At 40.0% G+C, this 20,115-nt stretch overlaps 1 protein-coding gene across 4 annotated transcripts in view; it reads left to right on the forward strand.

Moving 5' to 3' along the window:
- Positions 1-20,115, forward strand: part of WDR72 (WD repeat domain 72) — a 311,593-nt gene that overhangs the window by 195,818 nt on the left and 95,660 nt on the right. For all 4 annotated transcript variants that reach the window (XM_083183882.1, XM_083183885.1, XM_083183884.1 and 1 more), the window contains 4 exons: positions 9,104-9,909; positions 11,964-12,052; positions 13,623-13,705; positions 16,799-16,979. In XM_083183882.1, the coding sequence (XP_083040008.1) occupies positions 9,104-9,909; positions 11,964-12,052; positions 13,623-13,705; positions 16,799-16,979 (1,159 nt within the window). The remainder of the gene's footprint in view (positions 1-9,103; positions 9,910-11,963; positions 12,053-13,622; positions 13,706-16,798; positions 16,980-20,115) is intronic.

Genomic DNA, 20,115 nt, shown 5'->3' on the forward strand with positions numbered 1-20,115 from the left:
TGCAGAGCCCCTTCTGATGTAATGCTGAAATTCCAAGTGATGTGCACAGGGGCAACAATATCCCCCAAATCACTGTATTTCAAATACTGTATATAAATCTTTGGTGGCTTTACTTTATAGACCTAAGATCCACAACCACTATAATACTGTAACTATAGTAGCTGCAGCAATGGGGCAAGGGCCACTTCAAGGTTCCAGTGCACCCCATGCACCCAATTATTTCTCATTTGTCATCTCCAGGAGCTCTTGCTGGTCTCTCATTGGTGGCCTGAGTGGCTCCTCCACACTGTGCTGATTCATAGCCAGCTCGGCTGAAATGTTCATGGGTGGTGGAGCAGCAGAAATTGTCATGTTACTGTTTTGTCCCTGGTAGGTCATGGAGTCTCCTGGAGAACCCTTGGTTTTGTGCTGTCAGACATTTTTGATGTGGGCATATTGGGATATATCTCGGTGACTGGTGCTCAGAGCACTATCACTTGTTTATTTAATTTCAATGCACCCAATGTGGCACAGTGTAGGCATGTTGTTGGAGTGATGCATGTGTGTTGCTGGAGGTAGAAGCTCGCAGAGATGCTAGGCTTACTAACATTAGGGTCATGCTCGGACAGACGGTCTGCACATAGCTTGTGGCTGGTGTGGGTTTTGGTGGTGCAACTGATGTTGGTGTCTATTGAAATTTTGCTATGGAGCCCGCAAAGGTCTAGTTATGCCCCTGTCTCTAACAACAAATTACTGAGTACTTATCCCCCAAGCAGTCATATGCTGTCTCAAAGCATACCTTGTACTGTAATAGTTATTATTATTATTATTATTATTATTATTATTATTATTATTATATTATCTTTTAAAAAAGGCACCATAAGGGTTCTGTAATTCTGTAGAAGGGGACAAAACTGACAACAAATAATGATTGAAGAAGACTAATAATGAGTATACATAATTACAGTGTGCAGCTAGTATAATTCTATAGAGAAGTGCAATTCAGAAAAGAAAGTCCAGAAATGAAGATTGTCTAACCACTTCATCATTAAATTGTATGCACCACCATAACTGTAGCCACTACTACATTCTACCACCACCATTATATACAGTACTGTAATTTGACAAAAACCTATAACGCAACAGCATACAGCGCTGTCTTGGTCATAAGGACTTATATTCTCCCAGGCGCTCTTGAAAGAAAAAGTTTACTGCTGATATATGTCAGCAGGGTTGAGTAAAATGTTGTCAGTTTTAAAGAAAGAAATAAGGAGGATATTTGTCTTTCTGAAGGATTGCTCTCTGTGCATTCAATAATAATCTTGAAAGAAATTTATTTTAGAACTGTTATGTTTCAAGTCTATAAAGAAGGAAATCACAATGGGGGGAGTTCTGTGACTTGTGCGTGATAGCTGCAGGGGGAACTGGTCACATCCAGGAAGGCTGTCAAGTCTGCTGGCAATGGCAAGCCACTTGTGTTCACGCAGGCATCTGTAAGTCACCACTACTGTGAGTTGAGATAGCCAAATAAAACTCCTATGGTTAAAACTGCTGGTGTTGAAAATATGAAATGCGGCTGGCATGTTAAAGGATATGTATTATAGTCAGTACCCAGTTGCTGTAAAAGCATGGCATTGTAGAGTGTATTAAGTTTGATTCATGCTGTTACAGATTGGAAGCTTTTCCTTCAACATTATAGTGTTTTTTATTTGACTGTTGCCAGGCCTCAGACAAATGGAAAAAGTATTGTACAGCTGCGAAAATCACACTTACTGAACCTCTGTTTAAAGTCTAGGCAAACATAAGTGCTGGATGGGCTTGGTAGGGACATTGGGGTATCTACAATCTGCGCAAGGTATGCGGTGCACATGGGCCCCTGGTGCAGTGCCTGGTGCAGCGGGGCCCACACCCACATCCTGCATCCATAGAAGTATATATACCCCTCTGGTGGCCAGCAGTGCAGACAGAACTCACTTACATTTTCCCATGCACAATAGAGGAGTCCCTGGGAACAAGGAGTGGGTTCTTCGTTCAGGGGTCTTGCGCATGGCAAGTAGACACTGACACAAAGTCAGCCTCTACTTCACTGTGAGGGGCCTGCATGGAGCCTGCACATGGGTTACCTCTTCTGTTAAACCGCCCCTGCCTTGGGATCACTGGCAGCTCTTGAGGTGGGGCTTAAACACAGTTCAAATGTAAAAAAATAGAAGCCACATCAACTGCCAGTGAGTCCCAACCGGTGATGTTTGACAGCCCCAGCTCTTAAGCCACCACTGTTAGTGAACATACATTGGGTAGGATGCAACAAGCATCACATTTTGCTTGCGATACATCCCGCCACTCTTCATTTATGAATAAACAACAAGAGAAGCACAGGAGGAGGAATAATCACCATGGGATGTAGAATTAAAATGTATTTATTATTATAAAACCTAGTACATTTACTGATAATGAATAAAGTTCAGGTAATAAAATTGTATAAAATCTCACTGTCAGGAAGGATGTTGGAGCCAACAAGATTTGGGACTTGGATCTGAGTCCTGATGGTAAGTGCACTTTACCGTGGCCAATAAATTGTATTTCCACTGTTTGGAATGTGTGGTACTGGAAAATCCAGACAGGGCCATCAGAGATGGATGGAATTGAAGTGGCGGAAGTTGGGGGTCCAATCTCTGTGGGGGGGGATCTGGGGCCAGCCGTGGATACTGGGATGGGGCAAGATGGTTTCAGGGGATATTCTCCTTGGAATGACGGTGGTGGTAATGCACCTGACGATGTCCAAAGGTGATGGTGGTCCTTAAAGTTGCCCGGGGGGGGGGCTTGACTATAACAGGTGGCTAGGATGGATACTCCTACCTGGAGTTATCTCTGTCAGTGGCCCCGTGCTGTTGTCCTCAATGGAGGTTGTAGCAACAGATGGTTGGGTGGTCCTCAAATTGGCCCGGGAGGGAACTTGACTTGAACAGGTGGCTGAGATGTATGAGCCCACCTGGAGAGAACTGAGAACTCTGTCTCAGTTGGTGGTCCTGTACTGGTGTTATTGATGGGGAATGTCTCAACAGGTGGCTTAGGTGGATGGCTTACCTGGAGATGGATCTCAAGGAGGGGTTCCAGTAGCAAAGGTGGTGGTATGGTGAGTGGATGTCCAGATTCTCAAAAAAGGGAAATGAGTGGCTTGGGTCCAATCCTGGAAGTGAGAGGGTCTCAGCCTTAATTTATGAATGACGTAAGCTTGAACAACATCACAAAAGATGGCTTTTGTGGCAAGAGCCGTCCTTTGCAGTGATAGAACTTCCAGGTTTATGACCCAACTGCACATGCGTCTAGTAATTAACGCATCACGATTGGATCCTTCTCAGTGGGAAAATGTGAAAGAAATCCATAGGCTTCTATAGGGCAATGAATTGCCACTGCATACAAGCCCTGGAATCAATTGCATTCTAGGAATTGGTGCCAGAGGCGTAATTACCATTGGTGCTGCAGATGCAGTGCAACGGGGCCCTTAAGGACTGAGGGGCCTACTGCTGCCCCTGTCACCCTCTTCCTGTCACCAACTATTTTTCTTGTTACAAAGGGCCTGCTGCTGCCTCTTCCTGTCCCCTTGCCTCTCCCTGTCACCATTTGCCATGTTGCATATTGTAAACTTGGGTTGAGGTGAAGGCTCATTACCCACAAGTTCCTCTACTGCTTGATGCAGTTTCAGCGGCTTGTCCACATATTTTACACCTGCATACATCCTACCCTGTCTGCTTTACTACTGCTGAAGATCTATTTGCATCCTATTTACTTATTTCTTCAAGTAATGAGAGTAAAGAGTCTTCTTCCATTAGTTACATTTGCACATTTTACCAGAGCAGAATATGAATCATTAGGAGTAATTGCCCATGCTCAATTTTTAACCTCTGAGGGTGAATAAATCATATCCCGGTATGGTGCTGTTTTAAGACTACTAATCCACTATACATTTTAAGGATGAATCTATCCAGTTTTCTACCATATGCACTAATATTTAGACAGTTTAAAAATCTGCAGATATTTTATGAATTCTACCCATTATATTAGATATATTATCTAGGGGCAATAAAGATTATATAATGTGTTTATAAAGATAATTCACATTGACACTTTTCAGGTATATGCTTTCTAATCTGATTGTCACACGATTTTTTGCGACTATGCATACGCATAGTTAGTTATCCGCACGTGCAGCCGGTGTGTGTGAGTGACCATGGCGAAAAGATTATTCACCGGGCACTCGCACAGAACAGGGCGGAGCATGGGGCGGCAGGCTGGGGGATTCACCCATGGGAATGCCCAGCGTTTCATGGGCGTTCCCATGAACCACTGAGCGTTCTCATGGTAATAGGCCGGTGGTGCAAGGGCCGAGCAGCTGACATCAGCGGATGTCAGCTACCCACCCACTTCCTGCACAGGGCACACGCAGATCAGAGACACCACAGAGGTGTCACAGATGTGCGAGCGCTGGAGAAGTCATTCAATGGTCGCTGACCATCGAATGATTTCTCCCCCGCACCCAAGGCTGCAAATTAATGTATATGCCACCGTGTGGTGGCGTCTGGTTGAATCGCAAGGCTGCGAAATTCACAGCCTTGTGAATCAACCAGAATAACCTCAATTGTTCAGTTGGTTATATTATATGCATGGTGGGATTTGTTTATTTGGAATAAAATAATTTTTTATCAATTAAAATATTTGTATAATATTTTTTGTTAGTTGTACAGCGCTTCGTAGGAGAAACTTTGGATTTCAACTATATTGTTTAAAGGTGCGAAGCAGCCTGCAATGCCCCACCAACATATTGCCCATTCTGAGGCACAATCGCAACAGTTTATGTAATGTTTTATTGTTCCCAAAGTAGTTGATAAAATCACAAATCACATAGTGCCAGGTCCACTGAATTCAAATTGTCACTGTTCCTCTATGTTCTTCTGTTTAGATAATTAGTAATAATTAATTATAGGGGTTGAGTTAGTATTTACTTCAAGTATTTTAATATGGTCCCCTATTTTAGTGGGACCAGACAAATCCAGGGCTGCTGAGAGCGGCCAAAGGCCCAGGAGCAGATGAGGGGGTGCTGGCAAATCCAGGAAGGCCTAGAAGGCCCAAAGGGTCTGTGTTTAAATACAGGGCTCAATGGCCAAGCCCCTAATAAAATTAGAAAAAATATTAAGCTCTGGTGCCCTGCGCACGGGGGTGCTGACAGCTACACATCTGCCCCTCTCTATCCCCCATAGCAGCTAGGCCCCACCGATAAGTCCAGGAAATGAGTACAAACTCTCTTTCTCTCAGTGCCAATGGCCAAACATGCCATACAGTAGCTTGATACTGATTACAGATTTGGCAATGACAACTCTGTGAAGCAGCAGTCAAACCGGTGGGGGTTGTTTTCCCGCCATTTCTCACTTTTTTGAGAGGCACCGCAGATATACCAGCGGCAGTGTTATATATATTTTTCATGTACACTGGTATTAACCAGAAAGTAATTTGAATATACCAATATTCTTGTATCGTTATCAGGTTTTCAATATAGTTAATCTATTACCCATATCTGCCACCCAACAAACACTTCAATCGAACAGTGTTCAGAAATATCTGTTATGAAACGTTACTAAGCACAGGGGAAGATATACCGCTATCTCCCATTGTGCTCTAACATACAGTGCATGCACTAATATCTATTGATTCTTGCATTTGCAAACCTGACTCTTTATTATATATGCAGTCAGAGACTAAAATTTAGAGGAAAATCTCACTGATCACAGGGAGAGATATTCCGCTATCTCCCACTGTGCTCTTTTTCACAGTGCATGCACCAATACTCTGTCTGTAACGAACTTGACTGTTGAAAATACACACAGTCAAAAGATTGAAAGTCACAAGAGGATATTTACAACATTGGAGTAATACATTAACCAAAAAGTATATATTTTCGCAAAACTTAAAAAGTTAATTCATCTGTCAGTCGCTCTAAAACCGCCCAATATTTATAAAAAGTGACGATATCATACCAAGGTATCACTTTATTATTATTAATATTTGTTTCATGTATGTGTATGTCATTGTATATGTGTTGTAAGTCAATTTTATTCTTTATTACAGATATAATTAAAAGTTAAATTTTAAAAGAATTTCTGAAAAAGTTGTGCCCCCAAAACCAGAGAGTACTGTTCCTGTCTATTTCTGTACTGTTCTAATCCACTCTCAGGGGAGCACCTCCACCCTGTTACTGTGTAGCGGCAATCTAGCTCACTATTGTTTATATTGTGGAAAATCATATTGAAGGTTATCATAATTAATAATTTTCGTGCCTATGACTAGTGCATCGGTATCCTTCCATCTTCCCCATTCCCTTGTTCATCATCAACTCTGTGATGTTCATGATTTGCTTGTTTTTTAACATCAGTAATGTTTATTAATACCTATTATTAGCGGAAAACAGAAGAAAAGGTGGGAGGTATAAGGAAGGTATGCACAACAATGTTTAATTGAACAGTCCTTTAAAACAGTATAAACAGTACAAACAAAAGAATGAACGATCTCATCGTGAAAGGGGTCAGCAAAAAAATCAACTTAATTTAAACTGAGCAGTAAAAGAACTTGAGACATGCTTTATAGACAAATTGGGCATCTTCCCCATCAGTAAAAATTATTTTCAAGCTATCCATTTCCTTATTGGGGAGAAAGCGGAAGAATAGTATGGTATAAATTCTGTGTCCATTATAAAATAATAGTAAACTTTTTGGAATACCTTAATTAAAGGAGGTGGAAAGGGCCGTGTCCATCCAGCACTGAGCTAGGGCAGCTAGCACTGTTATACAAATATGACCGAGCATGTATTTCTGATGGTGTTAACCAATACAGTACGGATGGTGTAATAGTTAGCAATACTGCCTCACAGGTCATGGGTTCGATTCCCAACATGGCTCTAACTGTGCAGAGTTTGTATAGTCTCCCCGTGAGTGCATGGGTTTACTCCGGGTACTCCGGTTTCCTCCCACAATCCAAAAATATACTGGTAGGCTAATTGGCTCGAAAACAAAATTAGCCCTAAATTGAATGTGTGTGTGGGTGTACAAGTGGTAGGGAATATAGATTGTAAGCTCCACTGGGGCAGGGATTGATGTGAATGTTCAAATTTTCTCTGTAAAGAGCTGTGTAATATGTATGCGCTATATAAATAACTGGTATTAAATAAATAAATAAAATAAATAATACAGGATAGATGTGCAGCAGAGCTAGAGAAGGAGAGGGAGGTAACATACTGTAACACTTTATTAACCCTTTGAGTGCCTAGTGAATTTGTCAAAATGGGTGTGAAAATTGCCAAGCAAAATTTTTGGTACTTGTGTAGTTTCACGGCGCCACCTAACTGTCAGTGTAGCTCAATGGCAGCCTAGTGTAGTTAGCGTAGTGTCCCAGCGGCAGCCCTGCATAGTCAGCGTAGTGTCCCTGTCAGGCAGCATAGTCACTGTACTGTCTCCGAGAGATGCCGCTCTTTCCCCTGTGTCCCTGGCAAGCCTAGTAAGTGCCTCACACACAGCGCCGGTAACTGCCAGATCCCCTGCGCTGGAGGATGCTGGCTGAGAGGTGAGCATGGGGGAGTTAGCGGCGAGGCGCCCCACCGGCCTGAGATGCACAATCGTCTCAAACGCTTGTGCGTCTCAGTAATTCATGCGGCAGGGTACGACAAACCTGCCCGTTTCCGCTTCAGGGAGATGGTCAGGGTTAGGGGTTGATATTACAAAAGTGTGGCGGGCACAGCGAGCCACTGAGTCCAAAGCGCGGCAAGCGAAAGCATAAAAGGAGCCCAAAGTGTGGCAGGCGCAGCGAGCCCCGCGAGGGGACACGGAATACACATTAAGTAATCCAAATCCCCTCACGGTGGCTGGCTGTGTTCGCCATGCTTCGGGCTCGTCTTGTGCGTGCACTCACCCACACTTCGGGCTCAGTGGATATTACCATAGAAACCAAGTAACCCTGAAAAGTCATATAAGAATCATTAATAAACCATCGGGTCCAGAAGTCTTATAATATGGAAGGGACTTAATTGCCACCTCTACCACCTTGGACATCCAAGGGGTGTTTAAATCAGTTGCAGTAGGTGGTTTGCAGTCAAGGAGGGTAAACCAATTTCTGACAGAAAATAGCCAATAGAAGATAGAACATAAACACATCAAAGCCACTCATGTATCCCAATGGTAACCTGCGGACAGAGACAATGCCAGGTTCAGAATTATATGTTAGGTCCAACACATTCCCACAATGTAATGTCTAAAAACTGCCAACTTGACAATTATGTCCCTAATATAGAGGAGTTTAGCCACAGCTTCCATAGTGGAGATAGTGATGAGCCACCATGGTTGATAATCAATTTCATAGGAAATCCCTGGCTAATTGGGGTGTCTTGAAATTGAAGAGCAAAGGTGACAGGGGTCAAGAGTCTACATTTGGAGATAACCAAGTCAGGGAAGAGTTATAGACACCCCAGATCCCTATATGATCTGGGGTCTTCGGATATTGTCGATACTGTAGAAGTTGCAGATGTATAAGCACCATTAATCTCAAGCATCCAAGTGATAGGAATACAGCATAGGCTGTGCTGTCTGGATTTGTTCAAAAAGAGTGTTGTCCCACAACTGCAAACTCCTTTGGAAAATGTAGAAATTGTATAATTAATGCAAGGCATTTATAACTGCTCCAATTCCCCAACACTAATCCGATACACCGTTTAGTGATCCATCTGTAACTGTGGAAATTCAGCATGTTAAAAATCCCTGACACAGATTTTCACAAATTAACCGGTGCTTGCAGAATTGGGAAAAAAGGGCAACCCATAGCAGATGTATGGGCACCATAAATATTAACAAACAATAATAATCCCATTGTACTGTATGGAGTTTATTAAGATACTTTTTTTTTTTAAATAGTTAATCATGGAACAGATTCACAGAATAGTTATTGTTAGCATAAACTGTGATGAGTTGTTATCATCATCAATAGCTCTTTCTACACTTTATTTATTCCAACATTCACAATGTTTTCAATGCACTTACTGTTTATAAAAGTTCCCTATGTTGACAATGTAAAATTATTTTTGTCCTAGGTTGTGGATTCCAGCTACTCTTCCAACCCCTTTACTGTTCTACCAGTGAATTCTAAGTATAGCATCAATCTACATTTGCTTCTGTTTGACCTGGAAAAAGTTTTGGAACTTTTGCAGTCTTCTCGAGCCTATGGGTTAAAGTCTGCAAACTCCTTCCAGAGCTATGATGCCCTAAAAACATCTAAAACGTCTTCCGAGAAAAGACCTCTGACACTTAAAAGAAATAAAACTGCTGGTTCTCTGTATCAGATGGAGGGCCCAGTCTCGGAATCAGCAACAAAAGAAAATGTTAGCCGACCTCTAGAAGAAAGTGGTGGCATCAAAAGACACAAGAAATTCAAAAGTACTAAAAAAAACAAAAGTCAGACTTCAGGAAAAGTAGATGTAAACATGGTTACGGATGCTGCAAAGCTGCTACTGTCTTGCCTCTTACCTTGGGGTGTAGATAAAGAGCTGGACAATTTCTGCATTAGGCACCTAGACATCCGAAAGCTGCAAGATTCAGTCACCTTTGGGGTGATATCAGACATGGATCATGTGTGTTTGATGCTACCTGGTTGGAATCAAATAAATCATGACATGGTTGGAGAATATTCCCATAATCTTTTGTCAAAGAAAGTGATTGAACTGTCAGCTAAATATTCTCTTCTGGCACAAAAACAAGGTATTAAAAAAGAGCCACCAGGGGACTATTTCACATCCACTTTAGGCCTGGACACTCTTCTCCATTTTCTAAAGAAGGTATTATGTGTCAATTATGCAATGAGCATGGCTTCAGTATCAAAACTGAATAATCATTCTGGCAGGTAAAATATTGCTTACAAAAGTTTAAAATGTATCTAAACATGTATTCGTTGTATTGTCTTGTCTTGTTGGGCAGTGCTTCCAGGAGAACGTACAGTACTCTGTAACTAAAATCTTTGCTATGCACTCCATAGAGGTTCACAGGAAAATCAAAAGTGGCCTACCATAGTAAACAATAATGTGCTGTTATGTTCATCTTGGTGATGTCGGGCGGTGCAATGCTAGGAATTTAATCCCCTCCCCCCCAAGTGTTTTTTCTTGGTGCATCCCAGGCAGAGCGCTGTCCATCTATAATAAATTTGTTTTGTAGGCATGGACAGCAGTAAGATACCCAGCTCACTTAAACAATTTATGTTACTAGAAACTAGTAACATCACTGAGACATGAGGAACGTCTGCGTCTCAGTGATGTCACAATTATCTAGTTATTTTATAGGCACCATCCTTTTAGTTGTTTGTCCAGCCAACAATATGGCTTCCTCCACTGTGCGCAGGATATAGACCCACTGAGCTAGATGTATCAAGCTTCAAAAAGTGATAAAATGGAGACTAATAAACAGCCAGCCAATCAGCTCTTAACTGCCATGTTACAGACTGGTTTTGAAAAATGACAGGTAGGAGCTGATTGGCTGGTTGTTTATCACTCCTTACTGTGTCACTTTTTGAAGTTTGATACATCTGGCCCACTAAGTTTCCATTTCTTTCAGATAATGAAGCTGAGTAATATGGATCAAGGCAATGATTGTTTTTTTTTCTTTTTAGACAAATTGCCAGGCTTTTAATGATATTTCCGTGCATCCTGATTTCATTATTCTCATTTAGCTCCTTAATTGTTTATTTCAGCATTTGATACCTATTAAATAATGAATTATTGATCATATTCAGATGATAAGTGTTGACATAGAATATGATGGAGAAACTAGATTTCCAGGAGAGAGAGAGAAGGCTAAGGGAAATGGATTAAACAGAATACACAATTAGTGTAACAAATGAATGAACATCTAAATAATTTTAACTTAAGGCAGAATGATTAAGGTGAACATTATTGACTTACTATTATCATATTTCCTTAACTGATTTTCAGAAATATTCTGTGAATTAGTATTAGTAGGTTTTTCTTTGATACTGAATGAACACATCAGATTTACCTTTGGGAAATTCCAGATAAACTGTAAACGCACATAAATGAAATGATATGCTTACAGAATTTAGATTCTGTATTTGGATTTTTTTCCAAGTGCTCTGGTTGTATTAGATATTTTGATGTTTAGTTAAACTGTGTGTGTCACAGAAAGTTAAACATAGAAGTAGAAGGAACAGTATTATAGTGAGAGTATACAGTGCTAAACCAAATTACAATGTTTATAAAACGATAGATTACATGCAGTGTTCACATAATTATGAAATGCCCATGCTAAACTGAGTGCATAGAACCTTTTACTAAAGTGGTAAAATCAGATAAAAATATTTTAAAAGCCTTAAGACAGGCATATCCAAATTATGGCCCTCCAGCTGTTGTGAAACTACAAGTCCCATCATGCCTTGTCACAAATTTGCCTTGCCTTGTAGTTTCACAACAGCTGGAGGGCCACAGTTTGGACAAGCCTGCCTTAAGACATACAGTAGGAGTCTATTTAACATCAGTTTCCCGTGGGCATCCTCAACTACCATTATTCAACATGGGCCTGTAAACCATCAGTTTATTTAGCCTATTTTTTGATTAAAGTTTATTTTTCGTATCGTAACCACTTTATTTGATGTATCCATTTTGCAAATAAAAAAGTGAGGTTAAGTATTTTGGGCTATTGCTGGACATGCCTAGTATTGGAGCTAGATTTCATTTTACATGTGAGGACCACTGATAACGTGATTGGGGATGTGGGAACTCTATTACGTACAGGGGGATGTGGGAAGGAATAAATATATATATTCATTTCATGCTTTATGTAAAAAAAATGATTTATATTAAAAAACAGCAGGAAAAAAGTAATTCACTTGGTAAGATGTCTTTCAATTTTATTAACATACGAACATGCAATATATGTGTGTCTATGCAGTCAAGAGAAGATGGAGTTTACGCGCAGCAAATGGAAAAGCTCAGAACCTTTTGGATCCTCATTTCCCGCTTTTACAGATAACTTGCAGGGTAAGTTTAATGGTTACTTACAACAATAAATAATGTTACATATTGCAATTTTCACTATTTCCACTTTAATATTAGTTTAACTGCAAGACAGTAAACAATTTATTATATTTCTGTTTTATCATCCTACTGTAGCTACAGTATTATATACCTTACTAGGGGCCTGGTTCAAAATTGGGTACTTGTTTCCTAGCACGGCGCTCCCGATTTTGATTGTATCCATCGGGTCGGAAAAATCGCGTCGATCGCATCGCATGCCAACCAAATCGCATGCGATGCGATCGACCAGATTTTTACATTGGAATCAATGTAAAATGGTCCCTGAGACCCGATTTTACATTGATTTCAATGTAAAAAGCCCCAAAACCCCCCAATTTAATACCAACCCCCCCATATGTTTGAAATCCCCCCCCATTGTTAACACCACCCCGCTATTGACACCAACCCGAAGCGTGGCGAGCGCAGCAAGCCCGCGAGGGGTGGCGGTACGCGTCCTCCGACCTTTTTATACCCCCACTATCCACGTCGGCATGGAGTTGATTTTATAAAGTGTAGCGAGGGCAGCGAGCCACCGAGCCTGAAGCGTGGCGAGCTCCGCGAGGAGACGCGCATAACTTCACAGGTATACGCGTCCCCTCGCTGCGCTCGCCACACTTTATAAAATAAACTCCACGCCGATGTGGATAGTAGGGGTATGAAAAGGTCGGAGGACACGTACAGCCGCCCCTTGCGGGCTCGCTGCGCTCGCCACGCTTCGGGTTGGCGTCAATAGCGGGGTGGCGTTAATAATGATGGGGGCATTAAACATACTTTACAACTATATTAAGGGCCGCGATGGACGCGATCAACGTGATTTTCTCTTTCACCAGCAAATTAGCTGGTGATTGACAGAAAATTGGGTCCATCGCATTGATTGTATGCCTTAAGTACCTTAAAGTTAAGGCATACAATCAACGAGATGGGCGCCGTGCTAGGAAACAAGTACCCAAAATTGTATGCAACCCTTATAGTTTGCGTACAAATCCAATGTTGAGAGATCTGCACATGTGCAGATTTCATGCAGTTCCTCCCAAGAACTAGTATCATTCACATTCTGCTGCTATTTGGCGGTGAGACGGGGTGGCATCGGGGACTATTTTACAAAATGTAGCATGCCAAGACAAGAGATTGTATCTTCCGAATCGGCTTTCCTTGCCCCGGCAGAAGAGTTCCAGTGTTCAGTCTGAGTTAGCTTTGTCTTACTCAGCTAACTCTAACTAATGGTCACAATAGTTTTCCAGTACTGCGTCTTCAGATGCAGAGACATCTTTTTTTCAGGTGCCTCCTGCAGCATTAACATATTTTCACATTCTACTATGTCCAAAGATGCAGCAGTGATGTAAATAGTATCTACCTCTGAACCATGCTCTTACTTGTTTCTTCAGCACTCAATCATGATAGGATCATCAACCCATTCATACCTATTGTACAACCACTACTGTCATCATCAAATCATAATTATTACTAGTAACTCCTAACTAATTGTATAGACAAAATTAAATATAAATAACATTTGTTCATTATATCCATCCAGATCGAAATGGGTTCAGTTTTTCGGATCCAGAAAACATTTCTTTAATGAGAATAGTTTCTACTTGGAAAGACCAAGCAGTGCAGGTAAGTGTCCATTGTTTTGTTTTAATAAACACAATTTTGAGGTTATTGCAAAGTGTCATTAGGGTTGTTAAAAGCAAAAGGTGATTTTGAGTTAACATGGCGTATTATCTAAGGAGGGGCAAAGGAGGACTGTTTCTATCTGTGTAAATGGGACATTGCCTTTGTTCAAGTACTGTGACACCAAGAAATGGAGAAGTGCTGCAGACCCATAAAATAACTGAGCAGAGCTCCAAATAATTTGCACTAGTTTGCAAAGTTCTATCTGTTTACAAGTGAATCACCCAAAAGCCAGTGTATGGTTCAAACATCATAAAAAAATAAAATAAAAGGTTTTCTGTGATTCGGACATCTTTGACATTGTTGCGGGCACTGTTTAGATAGCTTCCATAGCATCCACTCAGTGATTTTAATACAATAAAGTGTTTCTGCGGGATGCGGTCATTTGGTCTACAGCATGATGGTCGACAGTCATTAGGTCGACACCATTAGTTCGACATGGGAAAAGGTCCACATAAGGTCAACATGGTTCTAGGTCGAAAGGTCATTAGTTCGACAGGTCGTTAGTTCGACAGGTCATTAGTTCGACAGTCTAGGTCGACAGTGAAAAGGTCGACAGGGGGTTTTTCACTGTTTTTTGAGCCGACATGTGCCGACAGGAGGTATTTCATGCCCTACCATCCACTAGGATGCACTGTGTCCATGTTGACTGTGTTGACATTCAGGTAAAAAAACAGTGAATATATATATTCTAAGAAAACCACATGAGGACAGAGGGCCCTGCTCATAAGAGCATGGGATGCAAGCATGGGGGGGGGGGGGTGTTATTTAATATAATTTAAGTTATTGACTAAAGCAAAAAGAGGAAATATTCTACTGGGGAATGTCGGACCTTGCAGATAGATAAATTGGAGGGGGATAAAGTACTTATCAATCAGATTTTAACTTCCATATTACAGGATGTGTTTGAAAAAATGACAGAAGCTGATTGGTGAACCTATAATACCTCTTATTTACAGTATATTCAATCTATAGTCCACTAAAAAGTGTTACAATCAAGAAAAGTCAGATGAAGCGCTCCGACTTGGGATATTCAATCCACAACTTCAAAGATATTCCTTTGTATTCAATATCTTGAGAGTTCTTAGACCTCAAAGAGAAGAAAAACAAAATGCCCTATTTATATTGTATAATTGTGTTTTTTGGGGGCACATTTAACTTCTTTACATAGTGAATAGGAATACAGTATGTAAGTGGTGACTATCATGGACCTTGGACATATATAAGCTCTATGCAGGCAGATAAGAAAAAATCCCACCATGCAATGCAGGAGGGAGTGACTATTGGTAAAGGGTATAAAAGCCTACCAGGGGAGGCAGACCATACACCCTGAGGAAGGCTTGTTTAAGCAGAAACACGTTGGTGGATTGGTGAGGGATAATATACCTAAGGCTGGACTAAAGGGGCATATGTGATTATTCCTTTCTAAAGGAAAATAGCTTTGACTAACATCTTCACATAGCCATACAGTATATGGTACTATGCCCATAACTACTATTTTATCATTGTAGATTGTTATATTAACAAAACCCAGATGTATCTGATTAGTTCATGGGGTTTGTCTTGTGGCCTAAGCTAGGACCCTTCTTTGGTATGGAGTTTATACATTAGATGTGTACTATTTTGGATTGTCTACACTGTGAGAAGGGCGTTTTGTTTTTCTTCTCTTTGAGGTCTATGGCCTCTACAGATATTGAATACAAAGGATCATTGTTGAAGTTGTGGATTTAATATCCAAAGTGGGAGCGCTTCATCTGACTTTTCATGTTTGTATCATTATATATGAATAGTTGGTGACTATTCGCCATGTATAACTGCACCCTTTGTTTATATGATGGGTCTTCCATTTTTCCATTTGCACAAAAAGTGTTGACTGCCACTCTAGTACCAATTGGGGATTAAAATGATACCTTAAAATAAAAGAAACAATACACATTAAGTAATAGAAGCACTGTCAAACATTAGCTGTTAGTGATAAATAAAATATAAATAAAAATTCAAGCAAACAATAACAAGGAGCTTTATAATGACCTAGTCTTTATTTGTGTAATTCAATTAAGCAAAAGCAGAGTGAAATAATTAACACAATATTGTAGCATCCACTTTTTCAAAGGAATAATCTTGATGGTAACAAAAGATTAACTTAATGTTGTATGAAGTGTTGAAATTAGCATAGTTCATGCAGCTCCTAGCAATCAAGGCAAACACATGCACTCCTTTCCATGTAAGTCCCCACAGGTCTTATAATAATATCCCTTTCAAACCGCAAATCCGGGTCACACCCATGATTTGGTCATGAGTCATTTGCTGTCTGAACGCTCCCTGCAACAATCCAGCTTATTGCTGGGTTGCTGACGTCAGACAAGGCAGAGTGGTGGTGCGTCATCAAGGACCTGGGGAGATGGCAGCACTTAGAGCTGACGCTTTCTAGAAGCACTGCCTCCTCCATAGTGTAAACAGGACCCAGGTTGCTAGACCTGGGTTACCCGTTCACCCAGCACAGCAACCTGGGTCACAGTCATGTTCAACCCTGGTCATGACCAGGGTTGAAATTCCAGGTTCCTCAACCTGGGAAACATGGCTGTGGCACTTTCAGACCACAGATCAATCCTGGTTAACACAGCAATAACCCAATTTGATTTGGTGGTCTGAAAGTGGTATTAGTCACTTAACAATTTTTTTTTAGGTAGATATACTGTAAATTGATACTGTATGTTTATCCAGCAATTTTACGGTTGATTGTTCTATTATTTATTTATTGTACGTAAAGCTCTTTTTTTTTACCTGAATGGTCTACAGTAGTTCAGCAATTATGGTATATCCTGTTATGGAAAAATTGCATTTTAACAGTCCAATTCTAGTTTTCTTAGATTAATTTAAGTCAAATATTTAAATTAAATCGAATGTTTACTGTAAATCTTTACTGGAGTTAGAATAGTTTTGAAATGTGATATGTATTAATGCAAATAATGATGAATGTTGCTGTCAAATGATATTCACTTATGCTCAAGGGGTCTTGTCCTCAATGACTCATAGGTAACAGAAGCAATACAAGCAGTGTTACTAGTGGAAGTCAGGCGTTGGATGGAGTCTTCAAGAAAAAGCATTATAATATCTCAGCCAGTTTCCGTTATGGACAATGGTTGTCCACAACTACCTTTAAACATGGAATTCTCCTACAATGTCGAACATTTGTTTGAAGACGCTTCACTGCAAAGTAAGTAGGAAGCATGGCATACTATTCTGAATCCTTTATGAGAAGCATGTTACTCTTTTACCACTTACTGTACTGTGATATTATACTGATTTATTACTTTGTTATTACTACTGTATGGGGTATATAACAAACGTTATTACAGTCTGCAGGGATTCCTAAACTTTTTCAATTAACAGCGCCCCTAGACCATAATTATAATTTTCCAAGCACCACTAGGCCAATGTTGAAATGTAATTTACTGTGAGGTTCCATGGGAACATTACTTATTAATCCATCAGGAAACAGTGACATCATAGAGGATAAAAGCAAAAATGATTAAGGTTTTACTACAGCTTTGTGCTTAAATGAATTTCCCCAAAAAGTTTCCTATTGAGATACTCAACAAAACTATAAAAATTGCAAAACTTTGCTTAGCTGCCATCTTTAGGATCAGTTATACCTGTATGATGTGGTGCTTCTGTTTGTCCATATCATTTATAATTGGCAGCCAACAGCATGTGATTTGTGACAACCCTAGTGGATTGTGCATGGTGTTCAATGCTCTTCTTAGTTGTCTTTGTGATAGGACAAGCCAGAGGAACAGAGAACCCCAAATTCCCAAGCGCAAGAACACCAGTAAATAAAGTGGCATTTAAATTAGCTAAACTCCAACACTGCGTCACTTTAGCTGTTTGAAGAAAAGGAGTAATAAGCCAATGTATAATTTACCAATGCTTCAATTTCGCAAACCCTTATTGGCCACAGTTAATGTAATACTGTATTACTTTAATTCCAGGCCATTGATATGGTCAACACTCATTTGAATAGACAATCCAATGTCAATTAAAGCAATATTTAAAATAGTTTCTAAAAATACATACAGTATACTCTTGATACTGTGCACAATGGGAGTAACTTTGATATCCTACATCCAGAATACTTACGGGGCCATATAAACTGCACTCTGGACCTCTTACAGTATTTTACCTTGTGTGGGGTTTTCTCTAGGTGGGAAAATGACTATGTTTAATGTGTTACATAATAGGCATATAGGTAGGACAAGAATAGAATGAGTTAATAGTCGATTTATTCCTCAAGATACCTATTGTGTTCATCACATGAACAATAATTCAATGGTTGGCATGTAGCTGACAATATAATACAATATATTGTATTATACTTATGTTTTTGTGATGAACACAATTTGTATGTTTATGCAATACATTGTATGTCTATGCATTACATTGTGTGGGTCAAATTTGTGGTATTATAACATAGCCATTCTCACTAAACCTTTTAGCACATTGCTGTTTGGTGCAGGTGCTTTTTTAATGGTCCTACCTGGAAATTGGTGTACACCACACTTTTATCTTAGTACCTTGGCAATGTACCAATGTAGGACTTCTATATAGTGCAGGGTGAAAACTCACTGTATATCGATTGACTTTGTCTATTTTTCATTGGTCCTGACATTTTAGTGACTATATAAGTAATCCTAATGTATGAAGATTTGAGTATAACCCTACAAAAAAGGGCAGGTATAATTAATAATACAGTATTTTAATCCTACTGTATATAGATTCATGAATCAGTTTAGTAGTGCCAATAGTCAATTGTATTTCTACTGATCCAGTGTTTCCTATTCCTATGACAACAAAGATTTCTGTTTGTATAGAAACTTTCAGTGTATGTAATAATGCTAAGAAATAAGAGAGATCAGTTCTTTACCAAATGCATCGTATGCTGCTTACTTAAATAAGGGGTAAAGTCCATGGTTTGTGGTAAATTAATATGAGGTACTCAGATTAATACTTTATTTCCCTGGGTTCATTGTTAGATGCAGAAAGTCTTTATTTATCCTCATTGGAAACTGCTCCATTAAGTCATTACAATGTATCTCAATTCCTGTCCCTCAGTGTATTTGACATGGCCTCCAGTTAGCATTTAACTGATTGGCCAATCTGATTTACAGACAATCAGATCACAGTAATTACCCATACAAGTGGATTTACTGAGTCCTACAACAAATTTATCAGATGAAAGTTTATATTGTAGTGTTTGATACAAGAGATTCCTAACCTATATGGAAGCAATAATGTCAGAAGCAGGACCCACCTCATTTTAATGCAAGTCTGCCCACTCACAGTATAACTATTTTTACAAATTAAATGCCCTTTTCTCACGCAATTGGAGAGTATTGTTGTGGAACATAGGGGACAATGCTGCTTATTCTTATACTTATGTGTTATGTAACTGTGGGCAGCTGTTCATGTAATTAAGTCCCTTGAACTTACCATGGGGCTAAGCAGTGCCTGATTACCAAATGGGCTGATTAGGCTGCAGTCTAGGGCGCCAGGACTGGGGGCTTTCAGGTGGCACTCAGGGATTAATATTACAGGCTATTTTCTTTCATGCTTGTTAGAAATCGCCTGTCCCGATGTAACGTGGAGGTTAAAGTTCTTAAGGTGGCTGTGCCAATGTGACCGTTTTACTTGCTGATGGAACCATTACTTTATGTTAATTGCGCTACAGCGCCAGCTGGTCAGCCTAAAACTGAAGACTCCTTCCCATGCCACAAGCATTAGATCCTACATGCCAATTCTTCATTACATACACATGAGCAGTATAAAGGATGTGTCTCTGAGCGCTAATACATGTGCAGCATTACAAAAAGAGCAACATGTGTATTAGCCTAGAACACCTGGAACCTTTAATCAGGCCCTGGGGCTAAAGGTGCCCATACACGTACCAATTACCCGGTACTTTTTGTGCTAAAATAGCATCGCATCCCATGCACAACACATGCACAACGATGCTATTTTAGCACAAAAAGTACCGGGTAATTGGTACGTGTATGGGCACCTTTAGGCTAATCTGTATGAGTATGTGACTTAATAATACTTTCACGCAACTGTCTATCCTGCTTTTTGTTCAAGCTGCTATTAGATTATTGCAATGCACATTAATCCAAGTGTTTTTCTATTTGTGTTGGAGATATTGTAGAATATGAATACAAAACAGTCGTCATCATGCAACACCAATGTCTAGGGACTTCTATTTGAGCACTGTGAATAGAGAACAGAAAAGGAAGGTCCTTTGGTTCATCTATGTGCTTTGCTAGTTAGCTTGGATCATAGGTGCCGATTTATGTTTTTGC

The sequence above is a fragment of the Crinia signifera genome, chromosome 4 (genome assembly GCF_055691185.1).
Source record: "Crinia signifera chromosome 4, ASM5569118v1, whole genome shotgun sequence".
Lineage (NCBI taxonomy): Eukaryota > Metazoa > Chordata > Amphibia > Anura > Myobatrachidae > Crinia > Crinia signifera.